Here is a 17,102-nt window from a genome sequence, read left to right on the forward strand (position 1 = left end):
TCCAGGCTGCCAGCCGTAACAGAGACAAACAACCATCCGCACTCACAGTCATACTGCCACCAGCGGGAATTGTGCCCGAGCCTGACCGCACTGTAGTCAGGCGAGTTAACCTCTACACCAAGAGACAGCTATTACTTAATATTTGTTTCTTAATTCAATCGTGTGTTGCACTTTTGTTACATCATACATATAATAAAACCAGCTGAATTACATGAAGTTGATTATTTATAAAAAGTTCCTATAGAAACTCGGGCATAACTGGTAGACATTAAATCTTAGTTCATTACTGTTTGAAGAGTTGTCAAATCTATATTTTACTAATGATCCTAATGAAGGTAGTCTGTCAGATGTAACACAAGCTACTGAATTTGTCACCTCATGTCGTGCTAATTAACTCCCAAACCATCATGGTATTTTTAACCTCCTTGTCAGGTTCGCCATTAGACATTCCCTAATTCACACACAAACAAAATCCCGGATTTTCACTTGCAAGTAGAATGGCCGTTGAGACTGCTTCTTAACTGCATTCTGACCTTGTAAACTCTTCTGTTGCTTTTTTAAAAATTCGGTGGCCCTAATTAGATGGATGTCTCAAAGGGAGGGGTGGAAAATGCAAGTGAGACATCTGTGTGTTTATTTATGTGTCCATGTGAATTGAGCCTGGTACCTGTTTACAATAGTCAAAACAGATGAGGACTGAAGCGTCAGTGTGTAGAACTGGGCAAAATGACAAACATTGTTATCACGATAAAAATAAAAAATAAATTAGTTGGTATCGATAATTATCACAATGACCAGAAATTTTGAAAGGCTGTTTAGTATTTTGCCCGACGTGCCACTAATACTTCATTAGTGGTAATGTAAATCCATGTTTTTCTCAGAAGTTCTGCATAATTTCCTTTGTTAAGTGATGCAGCGCTTTTATTGTGTCCCCGAAATGAAAGTTTACACAGTCCACCAAGCTTTTTACGATTTCCCTATTTTTCTTTACCTTTTGTTGTGGCGCTTCTATTCCCTGCGCACTTGCTCGCTGAACTATAACTCCACTCGGGTTTCCCCAAAGGTTTTGGAAAGAACCTTTGCTTGTTTGTGTCAGGCAGTGCTTTGGTGTTTCGTTGCTGCTTTGGTTAAACAATTCCAATTTGCAAATCCAGTGTTGCTCCAAACACCATGTTGATCGATGGCAAATAACAAGCACTCCCAACCATAAAATTTGCAGTGTTCCTCGGAGCCTGTGAGTCAGGGGTAGCACTCGTAGTTAGTGAACAGAAAATGGCGGACACACCCTTTCCCGGCTGTGACAGGCTTGCTAGCTTCGGAATTGACCGCCCTTTCTTAATGATGTTCATTTTCTCAGGAAAAGTCCATCTGGAAAATGGCTTTGTTGGCAAATAGGCAACCGAATCCATTTGTTTTCCTCCGTCGGCCATTGTGTATGGAGTTCTCTCGCTCTGGCTTGCCCACTCTGGCCCTTCTACTCTATAACTAGCCAATCATAGTTGGTGAAAGCGATGATGTATCCCTACGCCTGCGAGAAGGCAATGACGTATCCCTACGCCTGCAAGAAGGCCTTGGTGTCACCAAATCAAATTCCGACTGGTTAAAGCAACAGTCTTATCGACGCTTGTTTAATGCAGCAGAGCTTGCAGAACTGATTGGGAAGGCCTTTAGGCAGATTTCTGACCGTGACAGCAAATAATGGCTGAAATGTGATTGGTTAAATGTTTCAATATGAAAACACAAATCTGGAAGCAGTGCAACCAGGGTAAAAGCAATGAAAGGAAGCTGACAGACAATTTGGAATTATTTAATAAGTATTGATGGACAAAATATAAATAACATCAGTCTGTGATTCAGATATTTCTTCGGCCAGCAGGGAAGGCCCAGAGTTTTAGATTTTTCAGTGTTTTCAAATCATTACATAAAATGGGGAAACTTTGATCAAGTAAGAAAATATTACATGCTGTCCTCAAATGACGACAGTGGTTTAAGGATATTTTCAATAAAGCGGGTCTTTGTGCATAGGTATTTAATAGGCATTTAAAAAAAATAAAAAATAAACGCTAGAGAATTCACTTGGATCTTTTAATGGGTCGCCTTGGTGTTGTCCTGCATCCTTTTGTGGTTTTTTGGGCCGTGTTAGTCTTATTGTGAAAATGCTCCATGTAAGCCTCTATTGCTAATATGCTAAAAACACATTTCCTCATCATCCTCTTCTCCGGGGCGTTGGTCTTGAATTAGTGTTCCTCTCGCAACAGCGATCACATTCTCAGTGGTGACTGGTGCTGTAATTGCAGTTTTCAAATTATGGATTTTTTAACTAAACTTTTTAATATTACTGTTGACAAAAATTAATGCATTAATTCATTTTCCATACCGCCCATCCTCAAAAAGGTTGCGGGTGTTGCCAGAGCCTAACTCAACCGTCTTCCAAAAGACAGACTACACTCTAGACTGGTTGCTAGTTAGCTGGAAGGCACACAGAGAGACAGACAACCACTAACTCACACTGCCCCCGAGTGGGAATCGAACCCAACTGCCCACTCCAAAGTCGGGCAGAAGAACCACTACACGATTGGGTGGTTTGACAAAAATTATTTCACAAAAATGTTCGTTATCATTTCATCGCCCAGCTCTATAAGCAAGACTCTTGGAGTGTCTATGGCAGGTTCCCAATACTCCAATGGATCCGGGCTCCACTTTGTCTAAAATGAGTAAAGGTTTCAGGAGCAAAGCTTCATCTCAGGCAAATGTATAACAAAATGAAATAAAATCCCTGACACGGGTAATATTGTTTTTTAATACTCTTTGTAGCCACCTCGTGGGGTAGAAGGTCACTCGCCTGACTTTGGTGCGTGCTGGCGAGGGCTCAATTCCCCCTGTTGACAGTATGACTGTGAGTGCGTAAGGCCATTTATCTCTCTCTCTGCCGTATGACTGACTGGCAAGCAGTCTAGGGTGTAGTCTGCCTTTTGCTGGAAGACAGCAGGGTTAGGCTCTGGCAACACCATAACCCTCTCGAGGATGGGTGGTATGGAAGATGAATACTCTTGGTTCAAGTACCATAATCATAGTACAACTTATTAATCATGATTTACTATTTGTCTTCTTAGTTCCAGCCAGGATCGCAAATATATCGAAGGACATCACAGTAAATGAAGGCAACAATGTGAACCTTATGTGCTCAGCAATGGGCCGACCAGAAGCAAGCATCATGTGGAGGTACCACTCTCCAAAAGGTAAGATTTGTTTCTCATAAATTTTGATACAGCAATTCTTTCATAATGTTCCCTCACCATCTTTGGTGATAGTTAGAAATATATGGTACAATAGAGATCTTTAAAATCTTTTGCTAAAGGTATTTTTGATCTTTTAGTCTAGGTATATACAGTAGTACCACTATTTACAAAATCAATTGGTTCCAGAAATGGTTTCATAACTTGGATTTTTCATAAGTAAAGGCATATTTTACACAGAATTAGCATAATTAATTTCATAATGCTTGACAATCTCCCTAAACTTCATAATTTCTATAACTTATAAAAGTATACCAATTTCATATTGTATCTAGAAATGGTTCCAAAAAAGAGAAAAAAAGATTGGAAAATCATATCTCAAGGCATTGAAATTAATTATTATTGACATCTGACATGGGGTGGAATTGCGAGTGGCAGCTGAGGAAATGTTTGGAAACGCACATAAACCCACAATTTATTAATTTAAGATTATGTTACTAACACTCAGAATAAATCAAGAAGCATCTCCATGACGAACAAGGTTCGAAGGCTTACAAATTAGGAACTCACGGGCGTTCGGAGCTGATCAGCCATAATCCTGGAAAAAGATGAAAAATTACCCACGAAGGGGGGCTTTTGATAAGATGGTCTCCTCCGGTGACAACTACACCCTGCACCTGGAGCACGCCGTTTCAGGTTGTGCTGGTGCCAAACTCCTGTTGGAGTCGCTAACTCGCACACAGCCCCAGGCTGGAACTAGCATTAGCTTACAGTGTCTTCACCTTGTTTCTGTAGAAGAAGCTTTCATTTAGCATTTGGGAGCTCAGGGAGGTGTTGGGAGAGCCAAAGGAAATGCAACTTTAGCACAACAATTTAAACCAAAAACATACTGAAAACAGGAAGTGTTTATACTTTTTAGGGGATCTTTGATTTCGGTTGACATTTTGTGACTCGGGACAAATGGTTTTCCATTAAAGCCTAGTATTTATAGCCCGAGTATTTTGTATGTTAAAGCATTTGTAAGTAGAGGTACCACTATATATAGGAAAATTGTCAGGATTGGCTGGATTGCCTCTCCAGGCATGACGTCACAATTATTATCAGCTGTGGCTAATTACGTGATTAGATTATTTTTGGTATTTAAGCATTATGGTTTTCTGTGAACGCTGTCGGATCGTTCTGGTTTCGTTTCCTGTTTTTCCTCGTAGTCATTGCCGTTTCCATTGACGCCACGCCGCATGTTCTTTTCGTTAGTAATGAGTGATCAAGCCAAGTTGTTTATGTAATGTTACCCCGTTTATTAAATCAACCTACAAGAGCAACAGATCTGCCTCCCCTTTTCCATTTACTTCGGCGACTCTGCATCTGGGTTCAACTTCCCCTCCGATCACGTCGCACTACGCGGCGCGATCATAACAAAAATGAAATCTTCCAAAGATCTTTCATAAGTGTTACAGTCGAGACCTTGGAATAGTTCTGTAAATACCTGACGACATTTTACAATGAGCTTACTTGTGATGTCACAAAGTCTTTGTATATGTCTTAGCAACTTTTGTCACTTACTGTAATAATCGGAAATAGGCTTTGTCATCATCATTGCTCTATAAGCAAACTGGTGAGGGTCAACTGAGGGAGGGATTGTATTCCTGATATGGCGACCAAAGCCATTCATATTGTAATTTCATTATGATTAACTTGTTGAATAACTGACAAGCCTAGATAAGACCTGAGCTATACAGTAGTGTGACAGGCTAAAGTGTGTAAGCTATTAATGATAGCGTGTGACATGCTAAAGTGTTTAAGTTATTAATGATTGCATGTGTGATGTAAAACTAGTTTTGGATTGGATGGTTATCAGTGTTTGATTATCGATGCCTTCATCCAAATAGCAAGAGTAATGTATCTGTATCAGAATTCGATTATTCATGTCTCAGTGCACATAGGTTAAGACACGGCAGATTTTGAGTCATTACAGTAAAAGTTGGTTCAAGACAACACAACTGATCACCCTGTGATTATTTTTTCCTGTGTTTCAAGGTATGCTGTTTGTTGTAGAGGCCGATTAAGTGTGTGGTTTGCAAGATACAATGTTTAGCATGTGAGAAAGAAGATAATGTTTAGTAATGTTTGTTTACTTTTGATGTGTGTGCGTGAATGTGCGAGTCTCGGGTGGAGCATATGTAATAGCAAGCTACCCTCGGCCGCCATTATAGTGAGCATTATAATGTGCAGTGTATGACGGTCGTAGCAAAAAAAGCTATGCTATTGAAATTTCATTGTATGCCCTGCTGAATAGCTAAGGACTTCTCTAACTTGGAAAATCAAGAGGTAACAAAAGGTTCCACAAGTCACAAGTTATGACCGTTAATGGAACAAGTACATTGTTTTGGGTTCTAACGGGTTGTTAATATACATACATACATACATACATATATATATATATATATATATATATATATATATATATATATATATATATATATATATATATATATATATATATATATATATATATATATATATATATATATATATATATATATATATATATATATATATATATATATATATATATATATATATATATATATATATATATATATATATATATAGATAGATATAGATATAGATATAGATATAGATATAGATATAGATATAGATATAGATATAGATATAGATATAGATATAGATATATACACATACATATATATATATATACATATATATATATACATACACACATACATACACACATACATACACACATACATACACACATACATACACACACACACATACACACATACATACACACACACACACATACACACACACATACACACACACACATACACACACACATACACACACACACATACACACACACATACACACACACATACACACACACATACACACACACATACACACACACATACACACACATACACACACACATACACACACACATACACACACACATACACACACACATACACACACACATACACACATACACACACATACACACACACACACATACATACATATATATATAAATATGGGTGTAATTGTGTATTATGTTTTTTTGTGTGAGTGATTACAAAAAGTTGGTTCAAGACAAAACAACTGAATTATTATGAATTATGATTATTTCTCTCTGCGTTTAAAGCAATATGAAAATGCGGGGTGCAACAGTAGCTTAGACTGGAAGTGCTTAGCAGAACGGGATAACTGCAAAAAATACAAGGCCCACACCAACACAGAACTTTGATGTTATGCTTAGGCCAGAATTAACTATACGTTGTGTATTAATTGGCTCCTGGCATCAGAGTAGTATATCGCTACCATTTACAACACTTAAAATGTCAATGTTTTTATATTATACAGTGTTCCCTCAGTTATCGCGGTAAATGGGGACCGGGACCAAACGCGATAAGTGAATTTCCGCGAAGTAGGGATTCCCATTCAAAATTGCTTAATTTGAATTTAATTCAATCTTTTATTTTATTATTATTTTCTTACCCCCTGTATACAGTACACCATAAAGAATACGGGTAGAGAGAGTGAAATTCATGTTATAACAAAAAACCTGTAAAATATGTTGTTTCAATGTAATATTTGTATTTTCTTTCCCAAAAAAATCTGCGAAGCTCTGAGTCCGCGGTAGCTGAACCGCGAAGTAGCGAGGGAACACTGTAAAGGCATCCACACGCAATTTGTATTCCCAGTTCACATCATGTTACCTTTTGTGTCACATGTGCAACCAGTATCTTCACACGAGCATTGTCAAAAGCCACAAGGGTAGCAAAAGATTCTTCGCATGAATACATCCCTAATGGAATGTTATTAATTATCATCAAGCAGAACTATCAGGGCTGATGCAAAACAAACGAGCAAATTACACTCCTACTCTCATTTATCGCAAAATTACTGTACTCCATGCTAAAATTCAAAAGTTTAGAGTTGCCCAAAAAATGTTGTTCTTCAGTCACACGTTTATTAAACTATTTACAAATAAAAATAATAAAATATTCTAAGGAGGCTCATATCAATTTCGTAATACGCAGCTGGGTATAATGACAATTAGGCTTTTGTCAAGTCAATGATGATGACAAAGCCTATGTCTCATTTTTTTGTGTGACAAATAATAGAGGTTATCTAAAATAATTTCTCCCTGAAGCTTTGTTTTTGTCAAAGATTACTTCATTTGTAGCAATTACTGCATTGCAGGCTTTTGAATTCTAGCTTCTATGTGCGAGTGATTAGTGAGAGGGCCTCTCAGGTCTGGGGTCGAGGGTTTGATTCCAGGTCGGTCCTCACTGTGCAGAGTTTGCATGTTCTCCCCGGCTTATGAGGTCTTTGTCCAGGTACTCCAGTTACCTTCCACGTCCCAAAAAGCATGTTGAACAAGTTTTAATGTGATTGTTTGCATAGTGTTCCTTGAGATGTTTAAAACTTGCAGAATCTTTTTTTGTATCCAAATCGGGCTTTAAACTTCTCCACAACAGTTTCTCGGACTCCCCTGGTGTGTTCCTTGGTCTTCATGATGCTTTTTGTAGAACACAGTGAAGCTGCATTCAAGAGGAGAAATGTTTATTCACAGATGATTATATTTCTCATCATTAGTCATCATTGGATGATTCAGTTATCCCCACTGAACTTCTGGAGTGAGTTTGCTGTACTGAAAGTAAAGAGGGAGAATAATATTGTATAAACCACTTTTCAGTTTTTTATTTATTCAAAAAGCATAAGGTCGTTATGTTCGCCGTGGCTGCAGAGTCGAGCAGAACTCAGGAGCAGGAAACAGGGTACAAAAAGGGAGTGCTAGTCCACAAAGTTAGGTTTAATGAAAATAAATTACAACAAACTTAAAAATTTTAACAAAGAAACTAACTCACGCAAACCGAAAAAAAAGTGACATAAGCAAAGAGAAAAAATACTCACTGGGAGATGCACACTAACACGGGGTTTAAATACACAGGGAAGGGTTAATGATAACAATAAACACCAGGGTCACACAAGGGAAGGGGAGCTAGAAAAGATAAAGCAGGTGAAACTCATGCAATCACGTAGACAGGGCACACAAGGTTACAACCAACTACCAAAACCCTAGCAATAAATGACAATACGGATCATAGATGTCCCAATTGAAACTAGTGTTCAAGAAAACAATGGGCTGCAAGGGGCAAAAGGCAAGCACAACGAGCACAGTGGAAAATATGCTGGATGTCCGTCAAAAAATCCCTTAGTCAGGCGGTCGTCCCGGCCGGCCTGAAGGAAGCGGCAGGCCGGCCGGGACGACCCTCGGATGGGCGGGCCCGCCACTTCCTTCAGGCCGGCCAGGACGACCGCCTGACTAAGGGATTCATTGGCGGAATATAATTGCATATTATCCTAAGATTGGCTGGACTTCTGTCAATCACTGAATTACACAACAAAATCTTACCGAAAAAAAAGTTGTTTGTAGTGCATACACTGCGCAGGATATATTTTCTTGTGTGCTGAGAGAACGCGACCAGTGCACAATTGTGGAGTTGCGCAGCTTAGAGGGAACATTGCCGCTGGGTCCATCATTGGTATATTGGTATTATGTTATGCCAAACCCAGGAGGAGGAACGAAAAGGTAGTGCTGGTGCACAAACTTAAAAACACAACAGAAAAAACCTTACAATCTTAAAACTAGGAAAAAGTTAACAAAGAAACAGACTCAAAGGGGAAGAACAAAGATGCACACCAACCAAAAAGCCACATAACCAAGGATACCCACACAGACAGGTTGTTGATGACGATAACAAACCCGTGAGTTCATCCTCGTGTCCACAGTCTGCGCTCGCAGCAAGACAACTACGGACTGCTACATGGGGTGCCCATCCCGAGTCGTCCTTGGTTGCCTATCGCCCTGGATTTTTTCACCAGCCCCCTTAGATCCAAAGGAAACAGTGCTATCCTCTCAACGGTCAATAGGTTCTCCCCGGTACTCGCACGTTTCGTCAAAAGACATTTGGTCCCCGGACGGGGCGTCCACCGGACGTTTCGGAGAACGGACGGGGCGTCGACCGGATGTTTCGGAGAACAGACGGGCCGTCGACCGGACGATTCGGAGTACGGACGGGCCGTCGACCGGACGTTTGGTCGCCAGGTTCGCTCCCTCTTAGGAGAGGGAGAGAGACAGAGTTTACTGTTGACTCGCTCCCTAAATTATAATCATGAGAGAGAGAGAGTGAGTTTGTAATTTCATTGACAATGTAGGAGCATTAATAATCAATATCTAAATATCGCTCGCTCCCGGCAGATCTATTGGCGTGTGTGTAAATTGCTATTCAGGATTCGCTCTCTAGCTCCCGGCAGAGCAGAGTTTACTGTTGAAAGTGAGCAACCAGGTAATCTCTCGCTCTCAAAATTATAATCATTAGAGCGAGAGAGAGAGAGAGAGAGAGAGAGAGAGAGAGAGAGAGAGAGAGAGTGAGTTTGCAATTGCACTGACAATGTAAGAGCTTTAATAATTAATATCTTAATTAAGATTATTATTAGTTGCTCAAACTCCGAGTCAAGGTGTGGGAGGGGAGAGTTTTATTTATTGGTGATTCTGTTTAGTGCTTTGTAGTCCTTTTCCATGTAGAAAAACCCTGGTCCTACCAAGGAAGAGGACAGGCGGGTTATGCTGGGGCCTGTATTGCCTCCGCTTTTGGAAATCCAAAAACATTGTACTATAATATATTCTAAGTCACTCAATCTTAGCATCTAAATTTGAGGCACTTATGAATTTTTGAATGGTGGAGGATAATAATAGAGTACAATACGGTATATTTGAAAAATGACGTGTGGTTATTTCCTGATATGTGGAATAACAGAACAGAGGTGTCGCTATTGATGGCCTAAATGAGGAAATGTACTGCATGTGGCTCAACAGATTAACATAATTTGTATATATAGTTGTTCATGACGGGGCCAACTTCACAGAGGTAGGAGACAACTGGTGAAGAGGGAGTGGTCCAGCTGGCATAAAATAGTAGCTTAGCTTGTGATTGCTTGCACTTGTCATTCCCAGGCCCGTCTGAAATTGGACGCATCACAGAAAGGACTCAGGGAGGAGAGGCAGGGGCCCTGAGCATTTTGGAGATACTTAATTATTCTTGCTTTAGTTGCAATGATAATGATTGTCATAAACCATTTTAAGGTCAGTGGTAAAAGTTATTTGTCTAATGCTATGTCCACCTCCTTCTTTTTGCAGGCACTCATACATTTGTAACTGAAGGAGAGCACCTGAAAATAGCTGCCATCACCAAAGATCATTCTGGATCTTATGAATGCATTGCTTCCAATGATATCTCAGCCCCTGATGTTAGGACGGTGCAGGTCGCAGTCCATTGTAAGAATTCAATTTATCCTTTTAGTGTTTTGTGTGGTGGTTTCATAAAAAAATGGTGAATCAATACAAAAAGTTTTGTAGATGATCGCATATCATGTGCAATTATATAATGAGACTTACAGATAGGGTTATTGGTAATACTTACACAAGAAATATATTTGCTGAAGTTCCTGCCACTCAACCACGCACAAAAAGTACTGCCAGATTTATTATTCTTTGTCCTGTCTTTTGTGCTTACTTTTTTCCTTTCAAGGTAAAAAAACAAACACTTCCACTGCTATCCTTTCCTTTACACACAGAAAACATTACTTGTGTATTTCTAAATGCTTCTAAACTGTGTATTCACATTGTAACACAACATTCGTTCATCTTTACAGCAGTATAAATTAAAATAAATAAATGATGTTCTTTGAAATGGGCGAAAACTTAAAATCTGACAAAAAAGCTAATCTTGTATGGTTCATGAAATTGTCTTTACTGCATACAATAAACACGGTTTTATCAAAATATTTTCATTTTTAATCTAATCAGAAAATTGTTTAAATATATTTTTAGATGTTCCCTTAATCTCTAAAGCATGGGGAACTGGAACTGCTGTTGGACAAAAAGGAGTTCTCCAATGTGAAGCATCGGCTGTACCTCAGGCACATTTTGAATGGTACAAAGAAGATCACAGGCAAGTTTTCTACATCATCTATCCTAGATGAAATCAGATTGCAGTTTCCTCTACCAGGTTGGAAAAAAATACTATGTACTATTGCAAAATACTATGCAGTCTGTTTTCTATGTCTCCCTCCATTAACACACCTGTATGAAATAATCCGGACGGGTATTAAGCTTCTGGGCAGCTTGTTGATGAGTTGATCATTTGATTAGGGTATGGTAGAGGGGGGAGATATGGAAAATAGACTGGATAGGGGCTCTCGAGGACCAGACTTGCCCACCCCTGCTCTACATAGATTGCGACTTTCGTCATCCATCTCAGTTCAAAATAATTGCAAAACTCATTTTAAAATAACTGTGCAAAAAAGTAAAAGTAAAGCATTAGGAAATTAAGAAAGGTCACATTAAATATATTTGTTAAGAATCACACATTTTTCTTCCTCAATGAACATTGACCATACCCCCTAATATTGCTATTTTTGGTGCATTTTACAGGAATTGACAACAATTGTCTATTTCAATTTAAGAGATTTTATTGATAGAAATTAACGCAGTATTTAGTATACTAGCGCATTTACTTCGCACATAGTGCCACCCACCCAGTAATAGCAATATTGCCACACATTTAATGTGTCTTGATCAGATGCCACTGAATTGTGATTTCGTATAACGTATCCACACTTGAAACAGACACAGAAATACAGAGAGTCAAAGAAAAACATTTTGATGAGTCAGTCTGCTTTAACCTCGTATTATTCAAAGGAAACCGTTTTTTTGTTTGTGAAGATTTTGATGTCTTTCTTTTAGGCTTTTGGATGGAATAAATGGGATTAAAATCGAGAATCAAGGCAAAACGTCAACGCTAATCTTTTCGAATGTTTCGGAAGAAGACTATGGGAACTACACATGTGTTGCTGTGAACACCATGGGCATTACTAATACCAGCATAGTTTTTTATGGTGAGTTTAATTGGTTGTTTTATACCACAGTTAAATCTCATCACTATGCCACCCGTCAGAACTGAGCAAAAGTGGCATAGTAACAAAGGTTTTTAAAAATGGTTTTATTGTAAAAAAGAAATGGCCTTATTTTCTCATGTATCCATCAGCTCAGTCCAATATGATTTGACTCACCCTCAATTGGATCACAAAAAGGAAAAAGAGGAATGGAATGGCAATATTTAATCTACAGGGTGTCTAAAAAAAAATTACTCACTTTTAGAATGACCAGAAAACCTTTATTTATGAACATAGAGTGAAGTGAAATAGCATCGAATACATGAGACAAATGTAATTGAAGAATCATGTTCGCAAATGTTCAAAGTGATGACCATTATTGTCCAGACAACGCTGATAATGCGCACTAAGGGATTCTCAAACGTCGCGAAACATGTCATTAGGAATATCACGTCATTGTCTTTCAATTTCCAATTTCAATGCATCAATTGTCCTTGGTTTGTTGCCATAAACGTAGTCTTTTAAGTATCCCCACAAAAAAAGTCCATGGGTGTTAGGTCTGGGGAACGTGCGGGGTATTCAGTGGGGGCCCTTCGTCCATTCCATCTGTCGGGTAACACTGCATCGAGGTAAACTCGTACGTTGCGATGGTAGTTGGGGGAGGGGGTGCTCCATCTTGCTGAAAGTAAATCTCGCCGTTATCACCAAACATCTCTGTAATTTGTGGACAAACAAATTCCTGAAGCAATTACTGAAGCCATGGCATGAAATCAACTTAGTTTCCATTTGACCGGCGACCAAACGTCCGAGCACCATGGATTGTTGCAGGGAACAATTGAAGATCTTTGTGAAAACACCAGTCAGATTGTCAGCACTGGCTTCGAGCAAAAACCTGTATCTGTTTATTAGCAATGACGTTGTCCGTGCAGTTTTTGATGTAGGAAAGTACTGTGTCCGTGTAGTCCTGGAGGTTTTGCTGTTCAAAAAGTTCCCAAATTGAAATTCAGTTCAAGATGGCGGCGCGCTCAGGCGCAGCGGCTCATTGCTCTCCAGTTCGTTCGTTGAAAGGCAAGACACCCAATTTCACAACTTACTACGGACTGACCTTCGATATCACTAAGAACATCCGGAGACCTCCGGGATCTCCGAGGATATCCAACCCACCCAAAGTACGCCGTAGACGCCGAAGAGAAAGTAGGCAGGGGAGCGGATGCCGGGCGGCCATTGCGGCTAAGCTAAGCTACGACAACAACCACTCCGAGCCCCGATTCCTAGTATCTTTTTGATAAACGCCCGATCCTTTACCCACAATTTTTGGCGTGGATCTGCCTTCTACAGGCGAACTGAGGGAGGGTAAGTAAGAAGACAGTGAGAGGTAGGTGATACATTTTATTCTTGTTAGCATCGGTGAGGCAACTTGCAGTCGCCGGATTGATGGCGCTCAAGAGGTGATGCGATGTTTCCATCGTGGCGGAGTGCTAACAAGTCTGAATATGCCAGTTAAAAGGTCTTGCCTGAGATGGCGGACCTGTGGAGAAGCACTATACAATTTCGTCATACGCAGCTGAGGGTATGATGACTACTAGGCTTTTTGTCAAGTCAATGATAACGACAATGCCTATGTCTGATTAATGGAAATGGTGCGGGAAAAACAGAGATGCATCTGAGAAAGGGCCTCCTCGGGCCATGTTTTTATTATCTTTGTTTGTGGCCTTGTTAGCCTTTGGAGTGGGTTGTATGCAGGGGTGAGGGACAGGCAGAGATGGTCTGATCCACCCAGGTGAAGGAGGTTTGCAGGTTTGCGTGAGCTGCGCTGAAGAGAGCCGTATCGCCGGATGTGAAGGCTGCATCTTGGGCTCGGAGGAGTTATCAGACCTGACTGGACCTGCCTGATTAAAATATCCTGCAATTATGTGCGCGGCAATGGGGATTTTTTTCTGGTCATTGTTTATTGTGTCCACTAGTAGGGAGAGAGCGGTACTTACCTTAGCGTCCTGGGATGCATACAGCAGGGATGATAACAATGGCTATCTCTCTGGGCAGAAAAAACTGTCTGCACCTCACCGAGATTCTATGTCTTGGTGCTTAACCATAACAGTGCTATTGTTACATCATCCCCCATTCGCATATTGGTATTTGTGGGTTTAGCCACATCTCTAGTCTCTGTGATTAATAGCATGGAGCATTCAAGAATGTAGCGATTTGCAGCGAACTCTAATTGCAAATCGTCCATTTTGTTTACAATGGATGTGACGTGTGAGAGGTACATGCTGGGCTGCAGAGTTTTAAGTGGTTGTTTCCTGAGTTTACACAACCGGCCCACTCGACAGCCTCACTTCTGTTTTCTTTCCCGACACCTTTTCTTTTGCCGACCAGACCCGATTATAAACCCCAGAGCCGCCTCTAGTGTCGTGATCTCCTCTGGAATGCTATGTTCTCGGTGAAAGTTGATAGAAAACTTAATTCGCTGCTGGTAATGGATGTTTAATAAGTGTAAACAGATATAGCTAAATTTAAAGTCCGGTTTTGATGAACAACTTGTGACATCACACACAAAACACGTGATGAAACGTGATCAACCATTTATTTCACCAGCTCTGTCTTCCTGCTCACCTTCCCTCATGTCACGCAGGTGTTTCAATTGTCGGTGGCCCCTGTTGCTGTATTTAAACCCCGTGTTTTCGTCAACCCATGCTGGAGTATTGTTTGCGATTTTCTGCGTTATGTTGGTGTCCGTCTTCCCTTGGCGTTTTCCGCTCGTACGTTTTTTTTGTTTTCCTTCCTGGTTATCATTTGCCTTTTTCCCCTGCTTTTTGTTTCTAAAGCTTCATTTTTGTCAACCAACTAAACCGCACTCCGTTGTGTCTGCCTGATTACCTGGATTCATGACAGTACACAGTACACCACAGCAAACGGAGATGATAAATATGGAAAACACGCAGTAACTCATATCTATTAACTAATGTAAGTACATTGATAATTTAAATTTTACTCAGAAATTTAAGGAAATACAGTATGTCAAGGTGTGATTTTTAATCTCAAGGTTTTATGATATATTTTTTCCCAATATTAAATGAACCTCCTACAGTTATGCCAAACAATGTTGTGCTCACACAAACTTTAAGTTAAACTTGAAATTAAAGCCGTCATATCCGAGAAGCCTTCAGTCTACACCAACCGAGCCAGCCTGACAGCCTTATCAACGGCAGAGTGATGTATTTCGTTAGGCGTGAAACCCTCATAGTCTTGAGTGATTTTCTTTGGCCACAATTTCCTCCAGCTGGAGATGAGTGTCTGTTCTTTCATGTCCTTTAGGGCATTTTGAATGTTAGTCAGACACGTGGCTATGTTGTAGTCCTTTTGTCAGGTTTAAGACCATATACCAGGGGTGGCCAACCAGTCAGAGACCAAGAGCCACATTTTTTACCGTGTTACCGCAAAGAGCCACATTTTTTACTGTGTTACCGCAAAGAGCCACATCACACAGATTTATTGTAAATGTCACACACCAGCATAGTAATGACATAAATTGACTCCTACAGTACTAACAGCACAGGCCAGTCATTATCAACAATGAACATTGTGTGTGCACTGTCTCACACAGACAAACTCTCAGTTCAACCAAGTCCACAAACAAAAATATAATAATTTACAATAGCGTTTTTCTTTTTCTATGCATGTTACTTAGTGGGACTTCTGTCATAAAATCAGCGCCTATTTTTGCGCAACATTCGCTCCTTGTGAGCTGTCATTTATTATGAATGGCTTTTCGCTAGTTAAAAGCCATTCATAATAAATGACAGCTCACAAGGAGCGAATGTTGCGCAAAAATAGGCGCTGATTTTATGACAGAAGTCCCACTAAGTAACATGCATAGAAAAAGAAAAACGCTATTGTAAATTATTATATTTTTGTTTGTGGACTTGGTTGAACTGAAAGTTTGTCTGTGTGAGACAGTGCACACACAATGTTCATGCGAGGCAGACCAAGGCGAGAGTGCTCAGCCGGGAGCAGCCAATAGGAGAGCGAGGTGTACACCCACGTGGTGGGCGAACTAGCGCGCCCACCACGTGGGTGTACACCTCGCTCTCCTATTGGCTGCTCCCGGCTGAGCACTCTCGCCTTGGTCTGCCTCGCAGGGGGTGTGGCTTTTTCAGCCGACGCTCGATCTTTGGGATACTTTTTGTGTGCGCGACGCCGTTCATTGTCGCTTCTGGTTCACGGGAGCTCTCCCACTCTGTTAAAAACGTTTACTCAAATGACCTTGCTCCTACTGGGAAACTTTGAGGTATTTTCATCCCGAGCACATGCGCATTGGACGAAAATACCGTATTGAACTCAAGCGAAGCGCACACGCAAAAAAAAATAAAACACAAATACAAACTTTGATATGGACGTAAGAGCCGCATGAAACCGGGCAAAGAGCCGCATGCGGCTCGCGAGCCGCGGGTTGGCCACCCCTGCCATATACATTCAATAATATCGGAGCAGAGGAAACACACAGCCAGTCGTGATGAGAATTTAACTCACTTCATATGAAGGAGGAAGCCAGAATAGCCAGTGCAGGAAAATGTGTCTATCTTCCCGAATGACCGTTTGGAATTCCTGGCAACTCCCCACAGACAAACTGGTTTTATTAACACAGGATCATGTGACAGAGACAAACTTAAGGCGGGAAGGTGAACAAAGAAATGGGGGTGTTGTGATAGATAACACCCCCCCTAACTAAAAGGAGTCGTGATGGGAGTTATCACAAGGTTGTGCAAAATTCTATTCCAGTGACTACACTATATAAACCAAAAGACATAATAATAATAAGCATAAAATACATTCATACTTCACACCTTCCAATAAGATTTCATGCTGAAGGTCTCG

At 40.3% G+C, this 17,102-nt stretch overlaps 1 protein-coding gene across 4 annotated transcripts in view; it reads left to right on the forward strand.

Annotated features, from left to right (window-relative positions):
* opcml (opioid binding protein/cell adhesion molecule-like) overlaps nucleotides 1–17,102 on the forward strand; it is a 93,529-nt gene that overhangs the window by 50,758 nt on the left and 25,669 nt on the right. For 3 of the 4 annotated variants that reach the window (XM_077740686.1, XM_077740688.1, XM_077740687.1), the window contains exons 3-6: nucleotides 3,114–3,239; nucleotides 10,471–10,608; nucleotides 11,164–11,284; nucleotides 12,079–12,230. In XM_077740686.1, the coding sequence (XP_077596812.1) occupies nucleotides 3,114–3,239; nucleotides 10,471–10,608; nucleotides 11,164–11,284; nucleotides 12,079–12,230 (537 nt within the window). Of the gene's footprint in view, nucleotides 1–3,113; nucleotides 3,240–10,470; nucleotides 10,609–11,163; nucleotides 11,285–12,078; nucleotides 12,231–15,052; nucleotides 15,167–17,102 lie in introns of those variants that run through there. The other variant, XM_077740689.1, reaches the window with a different exon arrangement.

The sequence above is a fragment of the Stigmatopora nigra genome, chromosome 19 (assembly GCF_051989575.1).
Source record: "Stigmatopora nigra isolate UIUO_SnigA chromosome 19, RoL_Snig_1.1, whole genome shotgun sequence".
Lineage (NCBI taxonomy): Eukaryota > Metazoa > Chordata > Actinopteri > Syngnathiformes > Syngnathidae > Stigmatopora > Stigmatopora nigra.